Source organism: Pleurodeles waltl, chromosome 2_2 (genome assembly GCF_031143425.1).
Source record: "Pleurodeles waltl isolate 20211129_DDA chromosome 2_2, aPleWal1.hap1.20221129, whole genome shotgun sequence".
Lineage (NCBI taxonomy): Eukaryota > Metazoa > Chordata > Amphibia > Caudata > Salamandridae > Pleurodeles > Pleurodeles waltl.
In genome coordinates, this window is record NC_090439.1 from 870,364,134 (window position 1) to 870,390,213 (window position 26,080).

At 43.5% G+C, this 26,080-nt stretch overlaps 1 protein-coding gene across 4 annotated transcripts in view; it reads right to left on the reverse strand.

Annotated features, from left to right (window-relative positions):
* NIPAL2 (NIPA like domain containing 2) overlaps nucleotides 1–26,080 on the reverse strand; it is a 433,718-nt gene that overhangs the window by 12,398 nt on the left and 395,240 nt on the right. For all 4 annotated transcript variants that reach the window (XM_069220538.1, XM_069220535.1, XM_069220536.1 and 1 more), the window contains exon 9: nucleotides 17,569–17,632. In XM_069220538.1, coding sequence (XP_069076639.1) covers nucleotides 17,569–17,632 — 64 coding nt within the window. The remainder of the gene's footprint in view (nucleotides 1–17,568; nucleotides 17,633–26,080) is intronic.

Genomic DNA, 26,080 nt, shown 5'->3' on the forward strand with positions numbered 1-26,080 from the left:
TTATGGATAGTTTTATTGTCTATCTCATTTAGCTGCTCCTGATCTGTTTGCTTCCTTCTCTGTTCTTGTTTTTGTCTCCTCCCTGGAGAATATCTTCTTTACCATAGTTTTGATTAGATGAGTTGTATCCTACCACTGCTGACACCAGGGATCTATATTTTGATTTGTTTCGTAGCTCTCTATGGGAGTGCATTGCTTTCTTGTTTCTCTTTCTCTACCCACTGTCCAAGCAGTACCCCCTCTTACTGGTCTTTTGCTCTGACACCCATCCCCATGTTCAATTTCTTTTTTATGCTATATTATATATTTTCTTTGTAACTGATTGAGCGAGGGCTCAGGAGCTGCACTTTGCTTCTTGGCCACTCACTTCCCCATTCATCCATTGCTCCCCACTCACCCACTCCTCCAGACCCTTCAAGGTTCCTGCCTACACTTTTTTTACATGTTAATTATTATTCAATGGCCTGACAGCTGCACATTTGGTGCTTGCTAATTTTGGTTTGCGCAGCATCACATTCACACTTTTGTTTTCTTCAATTTACCATTCTAAAATGGCTGTTGACCATCTTAGAACATTACATTACACTTAAAAAAGTCTATAACCACTGCTGGGGTACCATGATGCATGAGCACACATCAGTGGCCATCTTTGATTTTTTTTTTTTCCTTATTAGAAGAACCATTCCACAATGGCCATCCATGCATGCACCGTGAAGTGTTGGTTGTCATTTTGGAGAGCTTTTTCTCATAAAGAAAAGCATTTCCAAACTATCTGCTGGTACATCATGATGCATGCACACTTGTATGAATACATCATAACCATCTTGGAATGGATGTATTGACTTAAGTGAATCATTTTGTAGCTGAAACTACATAGGTTGAAAGAACTCAGATAATAATTTGTTCCTTCTGCTGATTATCATGAGGACAAAAGGAATGGGTGTTAATACCTCTTGATTGATGGATAGTCACACCTGTGGAATACTCTTTGATCTGGACTGGGCCAAAAAAAACATAAGAATTCTAAGAGCTTTAAAAAGGATCCAGTAGAAATGTGAACTTCTGACGCACACCATTAGTTTCAGGCCTGATGCGTGAGGTATCTTCTCCATCCCAAGCCTTGTTAGACAATCATACAGAAGTGTCATCTTTTGAAATTATTGTCTAAATCAATTATAGCCTATGGAACCTGTGATATAGCGGACAGGATATCGGTCACATTTGTGGCAGAGTAACCCCTCCGCTAAACTCTAGCACTTAGCCATGAAGTAGTCATGTACTGAAAGGAGACATCTTTAGAATTCCAAACTGATCATTGAAATCTGGAGTTTTTGCGAAAACTTCAATGCAAGAATGGCCGCAAAGCAACTTGGGCATTTTTCTTTTGTGCAGGTGATTTTACTATAAATTAAAGCCCTAGTTCAAAGAATGTGTTTGTAGATGCTGTTTCATTGTTATCTTGAGTTATCATATACTAAGCTCATCTCAAAGTGTTATTGAAATAGTTAAGTCTTGGCCAAAGTCAAGATGCTGGATCCAAAGAAATTATAGAACTTCATTTAAATACTCCTCTGGTTCAACAGCATGAATTTTATTTTACCAACAGGTTATTTCTGTTGCACCTTAGGGATAACATTATGATGCTACGAAAATGTATCAACTATTCCTGGTCACAAAGGACTTAAGACTACTTTAGATTTAGTTTTACAATCTTTTTGGTTGCCAACTAGTCATTCTGATGCCCAAGAATATGCGTGTGTTTGTCTTTTTTGTGCCCAGCATAAATCCTTATGTTATACGTTTCCTACTATGGTAATAGGAGAGCATATTAGGACCACAGAACTTCGGAATGTCTATCCTCACAATGAGAAACTGTTGGCCCAATTCCTGGCTAATTCACTGTGCCTCATCTAAAACCCCAAACTAACTGGGGAGGAAGGTGATTCTGGCAACCTCAACATGACTATCTGACACCCGAGGGAATCCGTGGGAAAAGATCTTACCCTTTTGTTTGATTACTAATGCATGCCCAGGCGAGACACAAAGTGGATGCAAGATGAGTTTTTAATAGATTTATTGAAACAATCGCAATCTAGCATATAGTGAATGAGCTGCAATAACTAGGCAGCTGGATCAGAACAAAATAATCAGCATTATAGAAAAATAAACAGTTCAACCATGGTACATGTGGTTATAGATGTTCTAGGGCTTCCTACCTAACCCTAAGACTATACTCAATAGCATATCAGGTGCACCCTTGGCCTGGCCTGATCTAAGGGATGAGCCCCAGCGGTGTAGATGGTAATCCTCTCTCGGAGCTCATAGATTAGCGCCATGCCCTTTGCTTCCTTGGGGTCAGCGCACAGCTTAAATAAATAACTCACTCTGAGTTGGAAGCAGAACTCTGATGCAGAGCTGTGTGTATAAGTTAGAAGCTGTCTGCAGAATGGGCAACATAAACTAGGACACATTGTGTACAGTGTTTTTAGCCTTGGAGAGAGAGTTTGATTATTTGTCAGGCAGAGGCTAACTAAACAAGCATCTCATTCTGTATATTCCTAGAATAAAATCAAGCTGATAAAAGTTTGTAAAAGGTCCTCAGTAAGAAAGCCATGCTCAAAGCAATGCCGCTAAAAATATGGAAATGTAAAATATAAAAAGAACCTAAAAATAGGGGAATCAACTCGGGTCCAAGAGGTCCTCATAACACTTACATTCAAATGTTAGCTAAAATGCATACATTCCAAGCAGTTTGGATATTTGCAGTCAGCACCAAAGACTCCTGGACCTTGGCATGTGATTTCTAAAGTATTTTATAACAGAGATTCCAGCTTCAAAAGGAAGTGTGATAATGGTGACAGGAGACACCTTTTCAAAGATGGCTCATGTCTCCTCTGTCAAAATTACCAAGACCTAAAGAAATGTCCCAGTATTTTGGGTGATATTTAATGTCTTTGTGGATTGACTCATACTATCATTTCTGATTGTGGTACATACCTTTCATGTTTTTTGGAGAGCTTTGTGCAAAGTTTTGAATTTTGAAGAGTCAAATAGGCATAGAGCAGTAACTAATCCCCCATGGTGCTATTGTAATGCAACTTGACAACTGGGTGTTCTGTTTATCAACTGCCCTATAGTGCCAGCAAAGTTTCACATTTCTCCATAAGCAAGGATTTCACCTAAGAGTTTTTCCATCTTTTCCTTGAATAGATCCATTGTTTCCAGCAGCTACTGATTATTTGAATTAGTTACAGAAATATAGAGACTGTTTCTGTAAGCGTATACTGTTCTAAAGTCAAGATAAAGGACTAAATTGATGAATTAATATCAAATTAAGCTTCTTTTGCTCCTGAAGAGAAAGTTTGGCTGACTTCTTGTCAGGAAATACTGGACAGATGCCTCACATATTTCCTAGATGAAAGATTGGCGCTTGCCGGTTGGGGTATACAGATATTGGAGGGTCACAGCAGTATTACCAGACGTTGGTGACAGGGACATGGTGAGAAGATTACCAGCTATTAGTTGGTGGGGCACAATGAGAGGCTTAAGAGCACTTAGTGGCTGGGAAAAATGACAGCAAGGTGATGGAAGTGATTTTCTGAGTCTCAGTGACTTGGGCATTTAGGGATGAGAATGCTCTGAAAAGTTCCAGACCAAGTGAACTAAACACAGGTGCCTGGAAACGTAGGACCCGTTGTTTGGCTACTTGGTCACTGTGTTTGATCACTTGTTGCACTCCCTGTGCTTCTGTTGTGCTTTTCCTGAGCTCTTGGCAGGATTAGACTGGTTTTACAGAGGTACTTTATGAACTATTTGACACAGCTACTATTGCTCTACAAGCTGTTTCTTATTTCAAGTTCAACACCATAGATTAATCGTTTCCCCAGGCAGATTGACTGAATCTTGAGGCTACTCAGCGCATTTCTCTATGGAGGGGACAGTAAAAGCTCGGTAGCTGGGACAGTTAATTATTATACATGTGATTTTTTGGTTTTCACTTATGACTTATAAATTGTATTTTCTCCATACAGTATTACCTTGATTTTGAGAATAAGAGGGACTGTCCGTTCATTCTGTCCACTATCACCTTTCTACTTCCCCTACCCCTATCCACTATAACCTCTTTGCTTTCCCTACCCACTATAACTTTTCTCACGTTTTCCCCTTATGCAAAACCAAGTTAGTGTTTGATCACTGACAGGGTATTAGTTGATGGATTAACAGCTGGAATCCATCTTTGCTACCCTTTTCTGTTTACTGACACTCCTTTTTTACTGTCCTTGTCTTGACAGTTAACTTCAGGAAACATTTTTAGTCCATTTGTGTGCCTAGGAACTAGACTTAGTATTAGGTTGTGCTTAATAAACACATAAAATAAATCACTCATCAGATCAAACCTCTGGGCTTTCGGTTGAAGTTGCTTTGCACTTGGAAGGTTCATTCTGTCTTTCAATCAACCAAAATGAAGTCATACGATTCCAGTAATTTTCGTTGGCTTCCTTCTGAACCTCTACCAGCTATGGTACAAGGAAAACCAGAATAAGAGGTTCAAGAAATTTGTTTTTCCCAGATTCCAAGAAGTTCTGAGGTTGGATTAAATTTCAGATGTACTGGAATGATAATCATTCTCGTGGGCATTCTTGTGAAGGTGTTTTTTAAATTCACACTCCCTTGTTAGTTCTTAGCTTCTTTCCATGACAGGTGAGCTTTAGGAATGGGGCTTACTGTTACGCCTGTGTAGTGAGAGCAGTACCGAGAGCTCACCAAAGAATTAATCATTTCAGCCGATGAAGGAGTACTCTATGCATCATCCAGCAGTGAACTGATGGAAGTCACCTGTAGAACATGACAGGGTTGGATTGGTCTGGATTCTCCGTGCAGAACATAAAGGGCAGTGGGGGAGATGCAGAATTCAGTGCAGAGCAAAAAATGTCAAGTTTGGGCTTCATCTTCCTTTGCCAAACAAGTGGAATGACTCTCAGGAAAGTGGCATGGTCAAACATTATAAACATCCTTTTTCAAGGCAGTGGCCTATCCAAAATATCACAAACATTGATAGCGAAATTGTACAATCAATACTTACTGATAAGGAAATTAATACTGTCCACAGATGCTGATACATAGCAAATAAGCTCCATTTGTAATAGGGAGCTGCACAATTCAAACAGAATTAATGAAGACAATCAAGTAACGCCATCAGTGTAATGCGGAAGGACAGGTGTCGTCACCACCGCCGCACTGCACAGGAGAAATCCTATACCGAAAACATCAGAAAGTAATGTCTCAACTTTCAGCTAGGGAAGATGAATTCACCCTGAAGCTCAAATCTGAAATGTCACTCATCATGGATAACAAGGTGCATTCCTTGCTGGAAGAAAAGAGGTACTTGGTAAACACAAATTCATAAGAGCCAAAGGATCCCCTAGTAAACAGGAGTCTATTATGGCAGAAGGGCAGAAGGGCGCAGCTGGTTGCAGCCACTTTTGGTCACAGGCCCTTTAATAGGTCAGGAGGTTGAATATTCATGAATGGAGCCAAGACACACATTGTATCAGTATAAGATGGAACCAGTCCAACGTATAAGCATTTCTAAAGAAGAGACAATGCCTGCAGAGGGCAACCTCAATCCTGAATCATCTGCTCTAACTCGGCCCCCTTTTCACTTAGTTTGAAGTGGCCAGGCACGTTCTGACAAGAAACTTCACCCAGATGATTTGTTACATAATTTTTGTTTCATTCATGAAGAATAAAATTCAGTTCATGTTTTTATTTTGTTTACTGATTTTACCTTTAGACAATATAACAATTACAATGGCTTTCTGTATTTTTCCCTGTTGTGGCAGTGTCTGAGTGCAACTAACATACATTTTTCACCTGAAGTCCAAAATAAGAGATCTGGGAATCTCATATTTTGTTGTGCTTGTGGTCGCAGCCACGTGCCTGGTACACTTCGTTTCCCATCATTGCTCATATACTCATTCCCCCCAGCCATTCCTTCATTAGTGGGGCACCTGACAGCAGGCAATACTTCTGATTTTGCCACCAAACAACTCAACCCGATTAATGTACCGGCCCCAAGTGTGTGTCCCACCGCCTCCATTATTATCAAGTTTCAGTGGCATGTCCATGAGAATGTGTAGGACCTCACATAGTGTGTATATCATTCTAGACTAGTATTTTTGGATCGCTGGACAGGACCAAGTACCACACATTTCCAATCTCTGTTTGCATCTTTAACAGATCAGGGATGCAATCTTTCCCATTTTCCTAAACTGTGGTGGTGTGTAGTAAATTCTGTGGATGAGGTTACGTTTAACCAGCATTGCAAGCTTATGGGCTGCCATACTTGCCTCTTTCCAGTCATTCATACGCCTTATATCTGCCTCAAAGACGTATTTAACTTTGATTCATCTTCAGTGTAGAGAAGTCAATATATATTCCAAAAAAGATGTCAATATCACATTTAACTCGAGATTGATCGTATGTTTGAATTTTGCTTTATTCCAGTTATTTTGCCAATAAGTATTTACCAATGTATATTGCACTTGTTTTAATGTATGTCATATTTCTCATTCCATCAAAGGCCAGTCATCTAGACTCAGGAGGTGTACCAAAGAGCCCCGCAGCCCCCGTGGTCCAGGTGGGGTGCCAGAATTCACCATCTAAAGAGGACAATCGTTGTGTACAATGGATTGAAAAAGAACAGCTCAGGGAAGACAATTTTCTACAGAGCCACAAGTATAACAAGCATTTGCAATGCAATGGGTCTCGCGTTTGCTCATGTTAGAGCTGATAGCGTTGTAAACTCCTAACCCGACTTTTCACCTATCGGCAAAAGTGCATTTATGTACGTAACCCGAAAAAGTGCAATTAACTATGTAAAGCGCTCGACTTCTGCCAAGCGAAATCACGCTAGTAAATTAGAGAAAAAGTAGTCCACAAGCCGGACAGAAAACTGCGAGCCTCGCATGTTTTCTGTACTTGGTCGATGCGCTCGAGGAGGGCTAGCCACCGGAAAAGGCATGACATATGCATGCCTTCGACTAATGAAAGCAAGCAGATTTTATTAGGCAAGCCCACGAACCAATGAAAAACACTGACGTGACGTCGACAGGGCTCCGAGCCCTTTTCTAAACACTAAAGCATCTCGCTGCGATACGCATGCGCGAGCGCATGCAACGCAGACTCGACCCTAAAAAGCCCTTGAAACATTGTTACTTTTTTTTTATAACCAAATTTTTATTTTATTTAGAGCGAGATTCGTCACAAAGCAGGAATGATAGAACAAAACGTACAATCTTGCCCCCTGTCACCCAAAAGTCTGACCTGCACATAACAAAAAACTTTTACAATCATGTCAACATTTCATGTCTTATAGCAAGATGTTCAAGATATTACATTTCCACTTCCACAGGGAGTCACTGTCCATTTGGACCAGATTCTAGTATGTCTCTGCGGGCAGCCTCACGCCACATATACAGGTCTCTCCATTTGGGCCCACCAGTCCACCCCCTGCCGCCACCTCAAGAGCACCGAAGGACTACCCGCCATCCACTGCCCTGCAGTGTCACATTTGGCGACCAGAAGAGTGCTACCCAGCAAAATTCTATCCACCCGGGAACTCCCTACCCCCTCCATCACCCCCAGAAGGACCATCAGTTCCAAAGTCAGTCTCACAACCATGGAGAACTCCGCCAATACCTGCTTCAATATTGCACAATGAGTTGGCAGGAGCACACCATATGAAAGAAATCTGCTGGTGATTGGGGGCAGCGCCCACATTGGGATGTGGACCAGAGACCAGCTTGGTGCATTCTATTTGTAGTTAAGTACGTGCAATGCAGATAATATAGCTGTACCAATCACAGTTTGGCTGAGATTGCAATTATGCGCGGTGCTATTAGTGCATCCCGCCAGTCTTCATCATCCATTGATCCCACCGACTCTCCCACAGGGACCTAAGTGACTGGAAGGTCTCAGAGACATTTAGTACGATTGAGCAATATATTTGGGAGACTCCCCCCTTACCCAGTGCCCCCATCACCACCTTGGCATCCATAGTACAAAATGCAGGTATAACAGGAGACTCAGGTATGTGTGATCTCAGTGCATGCCTTAATTGTAAGTATTTATGGAACTGTATACTAGAGAGTGTGTATCCCTGCTGGAGTTCCTGAAAGGACTGCATGTGGTTGCCAGACCACACATCGGCAAGCATGGTGATGCCCTACAGGGCACTCACCCCCCCGCAACCAGGTACCTCGCCACAATGGGATTTGTTGTGTTAGCTTATTCCACCACCCGGTGTGACGCTATGGCTCCCGCCATCCAATGAAAACCATCCTTGTTAACTCTGGGATGTTCCGAGACACCGGGCTGCCATACAGAAGGTCCATAATGCGGGAGAACCCCATTGTTGTGGGTTTTAGGCGATAAGCTGGATCAGCCCAACCACCCCAGTAAAACAAGCATTAATCACAAGAGCTTAGGATGCAAAATAATAGAACTGTAGATTAGACATGCCTAACCTTGCTCATATGTGCTTCGTCTACATGTAGCCCAACTAAAACGTCGCCTCCCATTTTGCCACAGGAAGGCATTAGCCAGTGCATCCATCTCCCTGAACCAATGAGATGGTATTTGTATTGGAAGGTTTTGAAGGAGATAGACAAATGCAGTACCAGCATCTTAAACAAAGCAATGCACCCCAGGACATTACGGGGCAACGAGTTCCATTTCTTTAAGTCTGACTTGTCTCTGCGGATGAGCGGGTAACGTTAAGTGCCCATATCATGGATGGTTCAAGCACAATTTTAATTCTCAGGTAGGTAAAGCTGAGCCGCCATATGGGCAAGTCGGATTGCCAATCAATTACGTCCCGAGTCCCAGTCAAAGGAACTAAGAGAGATTTTTTAGGATTTATAAGGAACCCAGAAGCCTCTGTGAAAAGATGCAGGTGACACAGACAGCAGGACCACTCTCTATAGCAGCACATTTTCCGCATATAAAGTGATACAATCTTCCTCACCCTGAGGCCAACTCCAGCCTGTCAGCAATGGATCTTCACGGATCATGCTCCAAGGGCTCTATGGCCAAGCCAAAGAGAAGAAGGGATAGCAAACATCCCTGCCTTGTTTCCCTACAAATAGGAAAGGCCTCCGTTAACCAGCACCCTAGCCATGGGGCACTGATAGAGTATATGTAAAATACGCTGAAATTTGTGGCAAATCCCCTCTAGCGAGTACCTGTCTCAGATATCCCTAGTCCATGGTACTGAATGGCTTCTCGAAGTCTATCAACACTGAGGCCAAAGAAGTAGGAAGAAAATGCCAGTTTGCCAGTGCAATGTGTAAACGTTTGAGACAGTGCCTAGTACTGTGAGTCGGCATGAAGCTGCACTGGTCAGGGTGGATCAAATAACCCAGGACCCTCCGCAGGGGGTTCGCCAAGACAGTGGCTTATATTTTTAGTTCCCTGTTGATCAGAGATATCGGCCTTTAATCTGCCATGATACTGATGGAGGTTGTGTTTTTGGCAGGACTACTATGGTGGCCTGGTCTAGGCTGTCTGGAAAGGTGCCAACTTCCATCGCCTCTTCATAGAGGCCATGCAGCCACAGAGCCAGGAGATCTCTGAACTTAGAGTAGAACTTGTGAGGGAACCCATCTGGGCCCTGGGTTTTCACCAAAATGGCATCACCTATCTCATCTAATGAAATGGGCTGATCCAATGCCCGGCGTTCCTGTTCCAGGAGACTGGGCATAGATATCTCATTTAAAAGCGGCTCCTCGCTCTCCACCAAGGGCCTAGGGGGCGCAGTATAGAGCATGGCACAGTATCGCACAAATGAGTCCATTATGACAGCAGAAGTAGCCTGCAGCATTCCTGTCTCATCAACCACCTCGGGCACCACCCTTCCTGCCAAGTGGTTGGTAGCCAGCCAGTACAACAACTTTCTGTTTTCATCTCCCCAGCCATAGATCCTCGCTTGCGATACATGTCATATTTGTTTCGCTGCCTCTAGTGACTGGGCCCGAATTTCTTCCCGCACAAGGTTTAGAGCGCATTGCAGCTCACTCCGGCCCTCCTGGGCCACGAGCCTCTCCAACTGAAGTGCACAGGTCTCAAAGCGGGCAATGTGGGCTTGCTGGGTTCTCTCCTGTTTCCTCTGTTTTTGGCAGGACCACTATGGTGGCCTAGTCTGGGCTGTCCGTAAAGGTGCCAACTTCCATCGCCTCCTCATAGAGGCCATGCAGCAACGGAGCCAGGAGATCTCTGAACTTAGAGTATAAATTGGTAGGGTACCCATCTGGGCCCTGGGTTTTTTCAGGTTTTAACACCAAAATGGCATCACCTATCTCCTCTAATGAAATGGGCTGATCCGATGCCTGGCGTTCCTGTTGCAGGAGACTGGGCATAAATATCTCATTTAAAAGCAGCTCCTCGCTCTCCACCAAGGGCCTAGGGGCCGCAGTATAGAGCATGGCATGGTATCGCACAAATGAGTCCATTATGACAGCTGAAGTAGCCTGCAGCATTCCTGTCTTGTCAACCACATCCGGCACCACCCTTCTTGCCAAGGGGTTGATAGCCAGTACAGCAGCTTTCTGTCGCCATATTTGCTTTGCTGCCTCTAGTGACTGGGCCTGCATTTCCTCCTGCACAAGGTTTAGAGCGCATTCCAGTCCACTCTGGCCCTCCCGGGCCACGAGCCTCTACAAATGAAGTACACAGGTCTCTAAATGGGCTATGTGGGCTTGCTGGGTTCTCTCCTGTTTCCAGAGGAGAGCTTTGGCGTGACCACGGATCGTGAATTTCCCGGAATCCCAGTTTTGCCTCTGTTCACACTGTCCCTTTCATTAATCTCAAAGTATTGTTCGATCTCCTTACGTATCTTCTTAACATATTCCGCATTTTGTAGGAGCCAGGTGTTAAGGCGCCACATGGGGTGCTGTGTCGGGAGAGTATATCCAACATTCAGGAGAACTGGGGCATGGTCTGATATGCCCCGGGCAAGTATTTGGACCTTTGTGAACGAGGAGAGGTCAGTGGCCGGCATGAAGATCATATCAATGCGGGCATGCATATGATGTGCTGCAGAGGTATGGGCATATTGCCTGAAGCTGGTGTTCCAAGTCCGCCACACCTCACAGAGGCCCAGGTTAGACATCCACTTACGCAAGGAAGCAGACTGTTGATATCGGATGTCCGTGATATCCATGGCAGGATCTAAAACCGCTTTCATATTGCCCGTGATGACAGTGAGGCCAAGGGGCATCTGAGCGACCACGACCGCAAGCTCCTCAAGGAAGTGGTCAAGTGTCGTGGGAGGGCATATACACACACCAAGTTCAAGGGGTGTCCCCCCACCATACTCATCAGCGCGACATACCTGCCCTGTGGGTCTAGCCATCTTTGATGCACCACAGAGGGAAACACTGATGCATGAGTATTGTGACCCCACGGGAGCCCCTCATAAACCATGCATGATATACTCAATTGAGTCTGTAGCAGGCCAGGAAGGAACAAGACGCACTGATCAAGTGCATCTCTTGCAGAAACAAAATGGAAGGATGAAGCTTTTGCATATGTCGGAGTACTGCAGTTTGCTTGATCTTATCCAACACGCCATTTACATTCTAGGACACCACCCTACATGTGGCCATGAGAAGAGCAAGTCAGTATACTTAGCTGGCTCCAGAACCCACCTAGGGACTCCCAGGGCCATCTTAGTGTGTGCATTATCCGTGACTTGGCTTGGCAGGACACCACAGGGTGCGGATAAGTGAAGAGACCTGTGTGACATTGAAAGGAAAAGGATAACAACACTAGTGCAAGTGTGCATTCAAACACAGCCCATCTCCCCAACATCCCCACAGCCCATACTCCTGCCCGCCAACCAGCGACTGAGGAGACATGTAAAGTGGAGTAGTCGACCCCTCCGAATGGTAGGATTAAGGAACTGTTTAGTCAGCTAATATACATTGAATGGCCGTCCTGGTACAGCTTGAACTACACCAGCAATATATGGTTCAGTCCCTCCTCCTCCAGGACCACTGCTCCCCCGTCCTTCAGGTCCGGCAAATGATTTCTGTACTGCATGAGCAGTGGCACTGAGGAGCCAGAATTCGGTGAGTGGGAGTCCGGTCTAGCCCTAACCTCTCCCCCACCGGCGGGACCTGGTGCAGGATCGCTTCAGACAACCAGGCTTTCGCGACTGTGATCCACTTGCATGAGTCGTGTCTAAGGTCAAGTAAGAGGATGATCGGAAATTCCTCTGCAAGCGATGTTCCTCTGTCACCCACTCCCACGCAGATTCCAGGGTATCAAAGAAATGCGCTTTGCCAGCATGCAGCCCTTTAAGGTGAGCCAGGAACAGGAGCATGTATGTAAGTTGGAGTGCCCTTAACTTTTGTTTGACAGGCTCACCGATGTGCTTGCACCTCCCTTGATTAGTCTGGAAAAATCAAAATCCTGGAATTTTGAAAATGGAGATCAGACTGTAGGCGGGCTTCTTTCAGGATACAGTCTCGGAAGCTGAAGAAGGGAGCTATGAGAGCCCCAGGTGGCATCCGTGGGGGTGGGCCCTGGAGGATAGGGCCCTGTGTGCATGCTCCTCCGCAAACCATGGAGTCAGTCTATCTAGTGACACCCACAACTTCAACCAGGTCTCAAAGAAGTCCACTGCCTGTTACCCCTCAACCTCTTCCGAAAAGCCAACGAACCTCAAGTTATTGCACTTTGAGTGGTTTTCCACATCCTCCGCTCATTGCTGAAGCTAATGGGTACTAGTGAGCAGGCTATGACTTTTGTTTTCATCTCCACGGCTTCATCCTCCACTGCCGATACATGATTTTCTGCGTCCGTTATACAGGTTGTGGCAATCTTCAGGTCTTGGCGGAGCAAGGTCATGTCTACTCGCATTTCCCAATCTTATTCTCTACAGCAGTTTGAGAGGTGTGGATTGCCTGCAGGATCCTGTCTGTGTCCCCCACTCCAGATGCAGAGGCTTCCATGCTGTCATCTCCCTGGGCCACCACAAGAGTAGTGTGTTTGTTAATGCGTGACTGGGAGGCAGATGGCCTCTGCTGTCTATCTTTCCCCATCTCAGGTCCACCCCAACTTCAGGATTGAGTGCTCTGTCGACCACCCAGCACCACATCAGCCAGGGGCTCCCGCAGCACCCAAGGCCCCGCAGCCCCAGCACCGACAAGCCCTCGGACACCTGCTGTTTTCAAGCCATACATGGCACAGAGGTAAACCAGGCCCACACTGCCCAAACAGTATCTCACTCTCTTACTTTTGGGGAGCAGATCGCCTGGATGCCCTCCTCCACCTCAGTGGACACTGCCCTGAGGGCTGCAGAAAGCTCACGGGCCACGTTTTACTACAACTAGTTCTCCACAGCCCCACTCGCACTTTGGCAAGGCACCCACGCTCACATGCAGGCTGGCAACAGGCCCTCCGATCACTTATGTAGATCTCCTCATACACCAATTGAATAGTTTGCTCAGTTCCTTGCTACTGTCTCTTATCCGGTGCTGTCACTCTCCTTCTCCAGCACCTTTCGGACCTTGCGATTTCAGGGCCCCCGATCCACCGGCAGCTCTAGATCTGGGCCCCCACTCTTGTCTGCAGGGCCTCCATGCGTCTTCCTTTCAGGGCCTTGTCTCCCCCACTGTCCATCACTACCCGATCCGGCAAGGCTCAACTTGGCGACTCAGAGCTCCCGGGCGGACTGGCATCTAGGAACCGCCTCGCACCTCCGCAACTCCTCCAGCGTTTTCTATGGGGGGGATGGGCCCGCTGAGGGAGGTAGACCACAGTAGTGCAAGGCCCTGCCCTCTACCATGCACCGGCCCACCGTGCTGCTCCAGACTGGGAACCACAGCACACCACTCCAGGCTTCGCTCCCCCCTCCTGCTCCTCACCGGAGGAAGCGAGCGTCTCTCCCTGGGATCCTCGGCCCGACATGCCCTCTTTTCTCCAGTGCGCGGCCGCATGTCCCAGCAGCCCACCTCACACCGCAGGCCCCGCTCTGTAAACTCGACCCGGATGGTGTCCTCCTGGGGGTCGCAGGGCACCTCGGGCTGGAAAGTCCCTCCAGTAACCGTTACCTGGCTCAGCACCTAGGCATAATGATCGACCCCAGAACTCCGCAGCCAGCCACCTCTGCCATCTGCACAGGTGAGTTCAGGCCTGCGATATCACAGGCCACTACCGGCCCTTCAGGAGCAACACAGAGTCTCTCATTAAGGCGCCCCACTCAGGAGAAGGGCAGACACCAGCCAGGGTGCTTGTAAGGGCTGAATATAGACGAGGATGGTGACAGATGACAGAGCAGTCCGGAGCATTCTTAGAGTGCAACTGTCATCTTGACGCCCCAAGCCACGCCTCCCACATTATACATTTAATGTTGTTACAGTGCAACCTCTTCTTCAGTGTAACAAACATCACCTAAATTGAAGGATGCCAAACGGGGTCATCATTCAACTAGTCCCTGGATTCAGGCTGTGGGGCCCTGTGTTGACTTGGGACACAAGTAGTCCTGGATGCCCCTGTCCCCTTTATCTTGCCTGTTGGCAGGGGACTTGCCAGAGGTGGGATCAGACCCAGTACTTCATGTAACAAAAGTGCACTGTACCCATCTATTGCTATTTTCCTTTCTGCCTCATTTGTATGTCTAGGGCCACTGGCCAAAAGGCTGCACAAAAATGGGGAAACCAGAGGCCCACAGAAGGCCTCTGTTATGCCTTCCCTAGGCTCAAGAAGAGGGACTGGAAGAGTCTCATATATCACAGTGTCAATGAGAGCCGATGACCCTGGTTGACCTCCTGAATTTGGGCCAAATTCTGCAAATTATACCCCAACCAGCTCAAAGAGAGAGCCACTTTCAAGACAGATTTGAGCTGTCTGTAGTTGAAATACCTATTGTGGAGAATGTAAAAAATGCACAGTGGGATTTAGGTCAGTCAGTTCCTTATCATTGGCTGTTTTTCTTGTCAATCGTACTTGCTTATTATTCGACAGCTTTCTTTCCTCATCTTGTGCTTATCCTTCACCTGGAGCATAGCTTCTTTACCATCTTTCTCACTGGATGAATTGTATCCTTCCAAAGCTCCACATCAGGTAATGACATTTTTCTTTTTCTCTGAGCACTCGATAGGGCTGCATCTGTTTTTGGCCTCTCGCTGCCCATGTGCTGTTCCACTCTCACATCTCTTCCAGCCACACTTTGTGTTACCCCCACTCGATTCCTAGCTGATCCCTAAAAGCGCAGCAACATGCATATTTTTGTGAGTGTTTGAGTAAAAAGCTGAATTTATCAGGTTTGTTTGGTTTTATCTCTGTGTTCTCAAAATGCTTTATCAAAGCCCAGGCCGTCAGCCACAAAGAATTGAAGGCGCTGGGGTAGCAGCAGATTGCTGCACTCCATCAATAGAGGAGATATCTCTTCTTCAAAGGGCTCATAAATTGTTTCTCTGGGCTGCTGCAGACTAGGACCATCAGCTGGCCTGAGAATTTGCTCCAGTTCAGAGTGGTGCGGAAAATAAAACAGGGGTGGTAAGCTTCTTCTTTTAAAGTCTGACACTTAAGTATCTGCTACTAGTCTTTTCTGTTCTTTTTTTAAGCTGGATCACGTGCATCAAGCCATTTAAATTCTGTCCAGTTTCCTGCATGAAAGTTATTTAAAAAAATAAACCACACAATTTATAAAGATTGAAAAAATTGAAATTCAATATTTAATTCCGAGATATTTCTTACAATTAGTTTCTTTTGTTTTTTTTAAACAATATTTGAAAAATAAAAATTGGCAAAGCCAATAGCTTGTCACTTTGATTATAAAGGCGAGAACTATTGGCTTTGACAGTGTTTTTGTATGGCCGCGGGGTGTTTATTTACTATTTGTAGCTTGTTTAGCTATAAGTCATTCACAAGTTTTGATCTGTTATGCTTACATGTTGTGCACACTGTGTCAATGTGGTAGCTTGCATAGCAACGTAAGCTGTCTCATATGCAAGCAGATTCACCTCTAGGTTTTCCCCGTTTTGCCAAATAGGGGGACAAAGGTTCAGGGATACAGGGGTGTGCAAGACTGCATAACTTGGTTAATGGGGGAGCTGGGATTTAAACAGAGGTGGCCTGGGCCCTATAAATACTAGGGAACACCACATGCATAGGACCGTATTTCTTTACTAGTGCACTGCATCACGGGCCTGATGTATAAAGCAATTTTACAGTCAAAAAGGTCAAATTTCCGCCTTTGTGACTGTAAAATGGCTCTTTTAAATGTGCAAAATCCAAAATGTGTTACAGAATCACAATTTGGGCGTCAGACAAAATACAGACTTGGTATATCGAAGGTTTGTGTATAGGGCCTCCCTTCCAAATACTGATTCCTTAACTTCAGCATTAATGTTTTGCATTCGAAATCTGGTCACAAAACATTAATATGTTACCATCAAATCCAAATTAGTGATAACTATACGGAAACAAGAAGGAGTCCCCTTTGTGAATGTGGACAAAACCCTTTTTTGGGCGCAAGCGTGGCCTCCCCTGAAGCTACGCCTCTGGATATGCATGGGAAACATTACATACTTACTTTTTTTAACTGGAGAATATTGTGCTACAGACCAATATTATTGGTTTGCAGCATTCCTATGACTGTTAAAGCGTTTTTATTTACGATCACTTGATCACTCTTACTTAGCACAAAGGCGAAGGTATGGTCCTATACATAATTTTTCACCTGTTCATAATAAATAAACACGATAATTTGTTCAACAGTGCGTTTTCATGACACTTTTTGTTTATTCAGAAGAGTGGCATTCCCCTGCTAAATTTGATTATTTTAAAAACTGGATCCTTGTCGTAGCAGCAAAACGTAAGGGATGCTCATCGGGATACTGTTCACCTTCTTTCCTGTGGCTGCCTTTGCCACCTCTGAGGCCTGGGGTCGCAAAGGAAGTGCCAAGTTTAGCAGAAAGAAAGCCAGGGGTCGCAGCTGCGACCCCTAAAATGATGTCCATGTAAGGTTTAATGCTTGGGTTTGATATTACTGATTGTTGGGATACATATCAAGGCAGCAGACACTTCTGTAGAGTAATACAGTATGTCGTGCCCTCACCCGTGCCTTTATGTACACCAAAACGAAAAGTTTTAGGAAGAGGACGTCACCGTGTCAAGACTGAAGATGGTGGTCGGCGCAATAAGGCACATTATAATGCGCAGGTAGTATACATAACTCCGGGACCATTCCTTTGCATCTGCCACACATCCTGTGGAGCATCAGTCATAAACCCAAGAGTAGCGGCTACAAAACATGTACCTGCTCTGGAGTGGCAAAACACCTTGAGTTATCCCTGCATAACCCCACCGGAAATATAACTGTGGCCTGGGCTTCCGGGCCATCATTGTACATTAAATCATAAAAACACAGACGAGGCAGTCTGAAATGCCCAGGTGCCTAATAAGGACTGTGACACAGTAAGAAGATGACAGACATTTTAGATGACAACTTATCTGTGCATTTATATTTCCTTAATACATTTGACAATAAACACTTACCCAAACAGGAACATAAACACACTCAGGGGACCACCATCACGACATTCCTGATAAAAAATGACCCCTGAGAACAATGGACAGAGTCAAAGTTACTTACAAATCTGCAGCTATATTTTAGTCAATTGTAAATACCAGACAGTGTGAAAGTCCTCATTTCACGCCCTCGAGCAAGCATTAGTAAGTATAATCAGCTGTAATGACATATGGGTGGCAGATTTATAGGGTCAACTAATCAGGCCACTTTTGAGTCTACAGAAAAAAATCATGTTTTTCGTTCTTACTGTGAAAAGTGCCAAGTGACATCACTATGGATCTGAGTTCATCAGTTTTCAAAGTGCAGGTTAATACTTTCAGTAATTTTTGCTTTTATAGGCTATTTTAATAAAGTATGCTCAAAAGCATGATTAATTATAAAACAGTGGTGTTAAATGAGCCAGACCTGTAGACCCATTCAGCAATAACACTTTGAGATAGTTTAAACCTAGTACCTCTATAAATTCAATCAGCACAACTGAATGGGTGCTAGTGTCCTGGTTTGTCATTTATGTGCCGCCTAAGACATGATCAATGAAACATAGTGCATTCAAGCACAAGAGCCCATGGGCCTACAATCAAACAAAGGAGTTTTCAGGATGAATGTCTGCACACTGAGCAAGACCTATCTGCCTCTGACACTTCAAAAGTTAACCTGTTCCCACCCTTGTGTGTAGTTTGTATTTTCTTGAAGGCACCAGTGCAGTCAAGTAACATTTCGGGACAATATATAGCGAGTTTAACATTCCTATTTAAAAAAATATATACCACAGCAAACAGTCAAGTAAAAAGGAATGTACTTAGCAAAACGCATACAAAGTAGATTTTAGAAGAAACTCTGTCAACAAAAACTAAAACTGGAAAAAGGTGAGGAAGGGGGTGTTTTAAATTTGGCCTAGCTGCATTGCTGATTTGAAAGGGGGGGTCATATACATTTATGCCTAAAGAACTGAAGTAACACAGTGAAAACACATATTTGAGGAAAAATGCCTGAGTGATTGTTCAAGTATTCCAAAAAGTCTCATCTACTGAAGGCGTTTTATGTATGCATTAGAAAACAGCAGTCAAAAAGTGACTTTAGAAAGTGTTTATTCCTAGAAAATGTATTCAGATAACATCAATTTAGGATTCCACATCGACAAAAGACAAGATAGAACTCGCTGAAAGGCATAAACACTTCAAAGAACTGTATATGCAAGTGTTATGCACAGGGGAGACAAAGGATGTTGATTCTGGTAATAAACATCTCAAATCCATGACACTGCTGTTAAGTTGATAGCTCCAGTCACTTTCGAGAAGGTTTATATCTCAGTTTTTGAGCAATAGTAAATCCCAAAGGCAGAAAGGCGTATGCTAAATAATATAAGAACAATTCTCAAAAAATAACCACACACTGTTGCCCAAAGTGTTGTGGAAGGGTGTGTGGAAGGTCAAAGCGGAAGGAGAGGCACAAGATACTTTTTCATATGGAGGTCAGACTTTGTATCTCCTGTCCTCTTCTGTTTCTCTTGTAAACACTGACATGAAGATCATCTCCAAGATGTTATTTGATATCTAACTTAATATACTTAGCAATCCACAGGTATTTATTCTAGGTAGAAAGCCACTTTTGCTCATCTTAGTGACCATATGTTAGGTGAAGTAATTGAAATTTTCTCTTGCCAGTGTCTCTGGGCAACTATGACTAAATGTGGCTTACTAAGGGAATATATTGTATGAACGTGCCATGTCAGAAGACTTGCTAGAATTACAATTAATCAAACCTTTTTCCCAAAACTTCCAATGTCTATACGAAACTAGGTATTTATTTCAAAATACTCTTTAGATTTGAAAGGGACAGGCCAGGCAGATGTAAGAGAACTGTGCTGTAGCCAGCTGTTCACATAATGTTCTTGGTCCTTTGGTGGTATCCATTTCCATACATTACATATACTATGGACGTAGATGATTACAGAACTGAGGTATGAATAAGCTGCATCCATGGATCTGAATCTAGGTAATATCATTTTTGTACTCTAGCATTCATGTTATTTAGCAACACTAGCTAGAATAACAACCTTCCTAACACTGTCTTATAAAGAAAGCCCATGGATAAGGGCAACTGAAGCACAAAAATAAGTTGCCTATTTGAAATGCTTAAAGCTGGTTTGATTTTTAGGTTCGTGATGAGGGGGCTAAAATAAAGTTAAGGTACGTATCCTCACACAATTTAAAGTTTCCTGGTTCCCTTAGGCAGAAGGTTAAGTGCGATCCTAGATGTGTAATCACTGATGGGACACCTAGAACACAGACACCCTGACATTCAATGGAATAACAGGATATACGACTTACTGGACACCTAGAACACCCTCAACCCAGAATTCCACGCCATCACAGGATGGACTGACAGGACTCCAGACCCCAGATGACTGGCAGGACAGTTAGCACACCAAGGAATCTCATGGCACCTTAGGATGGATGACTGGCGGGATGGATGGATGACTGGCGGGACACTTAGCACACCCTAACATTCTATGGCATCACAGGATGAATAATTCACAGGACACCTAGAATACCCACACACACTGGCATACCATGGAATCAAAGGATGGATGACTAATGGGACACCTAGAACACCCACGGCCTGGCATTCCATGGCATCACAAGATGGATTATTGACAGGGCATCTAGGATACCCACACCCTGAGATTCAAATGAATTACAGGTGATGTAGTCAAAAATGTAGTAGTGTACCATGTGTCACAAAAAATCATCAAAGTGTGCCAATTTCTGCCTTATGTTAATCAAAGCACTAATGATTTGAATGTAGAAATTTCACTGACACTCCTTTATTAATGTGCATTCTTTTGCACTGTAAAGTTCAACATAGGTGGTATTTGAATTAAACCAAATGTTAGAAGGATTAAACTGATATTATGATGTTATTTAAATTTTAGACTAACAGAATGCATTGAAACAATACTGAATTTTTAATGATCAATGATTTAAAATGGGTGCAAAAATGAAAGAATTGTGCTTCCCCGTTATAACTAATGAAATGTATTAACAAAGTTATCCCGTTTAAAGTGAATGTAACACTCATCTTTATGAAGTATTATTTAATGTACAATTCACAAGTTGCATATTAAATGTGTTATATTAAAGCTGATTAATTGAATGTATTGCTGTAATTATCTTGTGTTAGCTTAAGTGCGGCCTGCTAAACTTATATTTCGTGACAGTGTAGGAAATGCTGGTTCATTCTTTAATGTGAATTTTCTTTCATACCTCGTTCCCAACAGAAAACTAGCTTTTGGTAATAAGCCCCTATTGTTTAGAAATAGGGAGAAAGTGTAATTGTGTCCATGAAAATGGAGCATCTTGAATAGATGGACTAACAAATTGTACAAATGTTTCAACTTCATGTGGAGCTTTATTGGTGGAAGAGGTTCCCATGACAGACCTGGGAATTGAAATTGATGTTACAAATTTGAGTTGTGTGATCGATTTCTATTGGAAGATGCCCTTCAATGTAAATTGGACTGTCAACTTTGGTAAATCAGAATGTCGTGTGAACTTTGATATACCAATGACCAGTTGGACTTTGATCAGAGAAGGTTTCCAGTTGTTTTGTGACCAAATGCTTTGCTGATGAAGAACGGCATATGCCGTGCCCATTGGAGGGATATCTTCTTCTATACTTTGCCCCTTCGAGATGCCCTGCTGTGACTTAGAGATTTTCCCCTACCACTTGTAGAAGACTCCTGATTGAGCCTCTGACATGCTGGCGCTTTCTCTTTTTACCTATCTTTTGTCAACCTTGCTAGTACCTTGCAGTCCGAGATGATCTTTTTCCAAATTATTTTTGCCTTTTTTGTGGTCTTTGCCTTTTACCCGCATGTGTTCCGCCCCACACGGTTTTCACTGATTTGGCTAACTGTAGGACTTACCCTGTGCCCAACTAAATTATGACTCTGCTAATTTGAATTGATTCATGATTGCTAATGTTGAGCAATGTTTAATTTCTGTTACACAGATATTTCTATTGATGATATGTATTGTTCTTCTTGAATGTTTAGTTTTGTTAATACTATTTCGCTCACATTTATTTTGTCGTCTTGGGCAACCCTTGGTGATTATGTATCTTTATAACCTGGCCTTGCAAATTGTCTAAATTACTTTGAGCTTGAGTTTATAATACATTCTTTATCTTTATTTTTGGACGGAGTTTTCCTTCCATGGCCACACTGGTCATGGTGTGTAACGTGTGTATTGAATTGTCCTAGTGGTTCTACCACACCCTGTCACAGGGTCCAAAGATCCACAAACCTTGAGGGGCATTGATTCCTACAAAGGATGGAAATGCTCCAGCACAGGAAACATGACCGACAAACACCGTCACCCCAGCCTTCCACGTAATCACAGGGTAGGTGGCAGGAAGGAAATTGCAGGAACTTAAAGCTCTGCGGTTCTGCTACATGAGAAAAAATAATTTTTAAACATCTTTTTATCTACCCTAGTGCAAAACACTGAGAATATGATTCTAACAACCTATATTTATCAAAAAGAATATCAACATTTAGATAATACGCCATGTGATGAAGAAAAGGACATCATTGAGAATATTTAACGATGAACATGATTAAAAAGAACATGAAACAAGGAAATGGAGGTTGAGTGGCAATTTGTATGAATGTTATTGTTTATTTGAGTTTATATTATAGCACCAACATGGCACCAGGGAAAGTTTTACACATGGCTTTAAAAAGTAGCAAAGAAACACTTGCTAGTGTTGCAGTGGGATGGCATTTGTACCTTGCAGATTGCTGGAGCAAACTTAAGTACAAGCTGCACTAGAGTGGATGGATCTTTAGTCTGAAACTGAGGATTAACATCAACAAATCAACAAAACATCAATAACTGTGAAGCAAATAAAGCCCCACAATGAAGACAGTGGGCAGTATATATGCAAACCACGAAGGTTTAATCAGCAGATTAGCAAAGTTACAAACTCAAATCCTTTAAGATTATCAAAAATAGATGGTCAACCATGTGACAATCTCGATTATATACTTCAAAACAATTCGAATTTCGCAAATATAATGTGATATGCTAAAAGTTATCATACAGCAACATCAATAGCATTCTGTTTCATTGCAGGGACGATTCCCTAATATGCTAGGTCAAAGGAAATCTGGAAATTTAGTGAGAGAAGTCAAGTAGGAGGTGTTGGCAATTAAAGTCCCTAAAAGACAGAATAAATATATTCAGTCAGTGAGAATGGATTTGCTCAGGAGTTTAACTCTTTAAGCAGGAACAGAGAAGAGTCCAGTGTCAAGAGAGTGGAAATGGTCACCTGAATTTAACTAGTTATTCAGTCATGGGAGACACAGGCATAAAGAGTCCTGATAGGTCCAGCCCTATCCTATGCAAAATGAAATGTGGGACACTGGCACCCATACTGTCTTACTTCATGAAGAGAGAATTCAGTTCCTTGAAGAGAAAATTCGCTGATATGCTAGACTAAAAAAACTGAATATTTAGTGAGAGAAGTCAAGCAGGAAGTCTCAGCAAGTAAAGCCTCTAAATGGCAGAATCAACAGATTTAGTCAGGCAAATGAGAATGGATATGCTCAGGAGTTTAACTCTTTAAGCAGAGAAGTGTCTAGTCTCAGGGGAGTGAAAAGGGGCATCTGAACCTAACCAGCTCAGGAATACACATATCTTGTAATAAGATAATACATCGTAGTCAGCCTGGCATTGATGCAGGTTTGGAGATTCACCCATGAAACACACATAGATAAACCTTCACACAGAAGCTTTAAACTAGAGAGTACATTTTAAATGAAAGTTGGGAATTACAGCTTATCCCCTGTAACAGAGAAAGAAAGAAATACACAACCACCAAAGGACACTTCCTTGGTCTAAAGTTTAAACCATTCATCTGAGTCCTACATTTACTGTGTTCAATTTTTCACTTTATACATAAGTGCATATGAGTGACCGAGAGTCACTACTAGCAAATAAAGTCAATAGGTTTTGTTGTGAACATGTCCATTATAATCGATTGCAGAATATGACGTGGTGTAGATGGGCAACAACTGAGAGAATCAGAACTGTCTTCCTTGACATGAGTCTCAGGCAGGGTTGTAGCCACCAGGAGACCCATAGAGGCCAGGCATCCCCATAAAAATGCTTGGCCCTCTAAATGTGACTGCCGGCATGTCAGAGGTTGCTTTCAGAATGAAAGCTTGCTCTGTCAGGCTGTGGGACTGGTGAGGTAATCCCACCGGCAGCAGTCCTTGTAAAGAGGATGTGACGTAATGGCCAGAGCGGCCGACTTTGGATCTGGAGAACTAGATCTGAATCTTGGCATCAGCTCCAAAGCCTATGATTCTGTGCAAATCACTTAATCTCCATGACCGTGCAAAAAATAAATGTGACCTCTATGTAATGTAACAGATGTTCATATGAAGCGCCCCAATACTTTTGGGTTGAGTATGGCCTATATGAAACGGGGCCTCACTTTTACACAGATGCTTTTTACTCTTACAGGGGATTTAGGAAAGAAAAACTGATTGTGGTGAAATGACTTGCCACAGAGGCGTGTCAATATTTTTTCATAGGCAAAGCAGCAAAATTGTGGCATTGTCATGGTTTCGCACAGGGTAGAAAGAAGAGGATTTCCCCTGGGCCCTAACAACAACGCCCCAAGCCAAACAGGAACAACATTTAACCTCAGTCTGCAGCACCTCTTGAAACGACATCAGCACAAGACACACTGGCCATGAATCAAGCTGAATCTCTGGTCAGTTTCCGATTCCTTTTATCATGCCCATTGTCTGTGTTGGAAGCCGCATTAGTTTAATGAATGAACAGTCACCCTCAACCTAGAACGCCTGTTGCTGGTGTATGGGGGGTTGAGCAGGGTGGGACTGGCCTGTTGGGCAATTTACCAGTAGCAGAAGGGCTGGTCTGACAGGTGAGTGGGTTGGCTGCTTGTGGGCCTTTTTTATGGTCTGGAGGGCTGTTTCTACAGTTGACTTCCCTCAAAATACCACAACCATTGCCTGCAGCTAGTATAAGTACATGCAGTCTTCCATATCTTGCAAAGCATTCATAAAGCGTATCTCCGAAAGTTCAAAATTGCCCCAAATTGTAAGGGCGGAGTTTTCAAGCTATCTAATTCACTAATGGGAGCAACATATATTTTTTGGTGCTGAGAAGGGAGACAGTGATCCTATGACTGTGGCCTCAAAACTGTTAAAAGAGAAAAGCAAGTCTTAGGAAGCAAGTGCATGAGGAAGGGAATAACATTCTAATGACAAAATTGGTGGGTGAGATAGGTTTCCAGTCCCTCTATGTCCCCTCAGAAGGGTTGCTGAGACAAAACCACTCAGCATTTTTTTTCTCTTTGAAGACGGAATCTTACATACTCAGTCTTAGAAAAAAGTGTTTGTCAAAAATGCTCATTCCAATAGCTTATCATAGTAGAAAAATTCAGGCTTGTATGTCTCTACAGGTATGCAGAACTACAGAGTTTATGGAGTTGGGGTATGGTATTAGTGAACCCAATGACAATATAACTTTTAATATTTTTCTGAGGGCAGCATTAAGGCCCAAATTTAAGGATGGCCTTGCACCATCAAATGCCACATTAGCATCATTTTTCTGATGCTAATATGGCGTTAGCTTGCCAAAAACGCTGCACCATATCTACAAAGTGGTGCAATGCTTGTATTGCACCACTTTGTGGCCCTTTGCACCACATTATGCATGCATCATGTATGAGGTATGCAAAGGGGGCCTTCCGGTTCAAGGAGGCACGCAAAAACAGGGCAATGAAATCTACAAGATTTTCACTGTGCCATTTTGGTGTTATTTTTAACACCTGCTGAAAGCAGGCATTAAAGTGACGCACCCATTGGAATCAATGGGCCTCCTTGCACTTTGCTCCACCAGAGTTAAAAGCTGTAGCGCTGGTGGAGCAAAGTGCCACAATAGCGTCAAAAATGTTTACACTATCATTCCTAATACCGCCATGGTGCGCTGTATCGTAAATACGGCACACATATGGTGGTGGTGTTAGGGGGGCGCAGGAGTGTGTAAGAAAAGTGGTACTTCACAATGTGAAGCACCACTTTTCTTAAATCTGGGCCTAAGAGTGGATGGAGACATTCAAGGCAAGGGATTGCATTTCTGCGTGGGGGACGGGGCAGCAATGTTAACTGCAGGAAATACAGAGTTTGACCTGGTATCAGCACTAGGCCGAACTAAGGGCAGTGTCACGCCTGTATACACTATTGTAGTGATATAGTCCTTCATACCCTTAGAAGGGTGTCAAAGTTTGTGTATGTTTGGGCCTGCATATGTGTCCACTGATATGTATGCTGGTGATGGAGTGTGTGTGTGTATCTCTGTGTGTGAATGGGAAGAGGGCAGGATGTCGTTCAATACCCGACCTAAGACAGGCATATACTACCAGTTTTGTTGAGTCTTT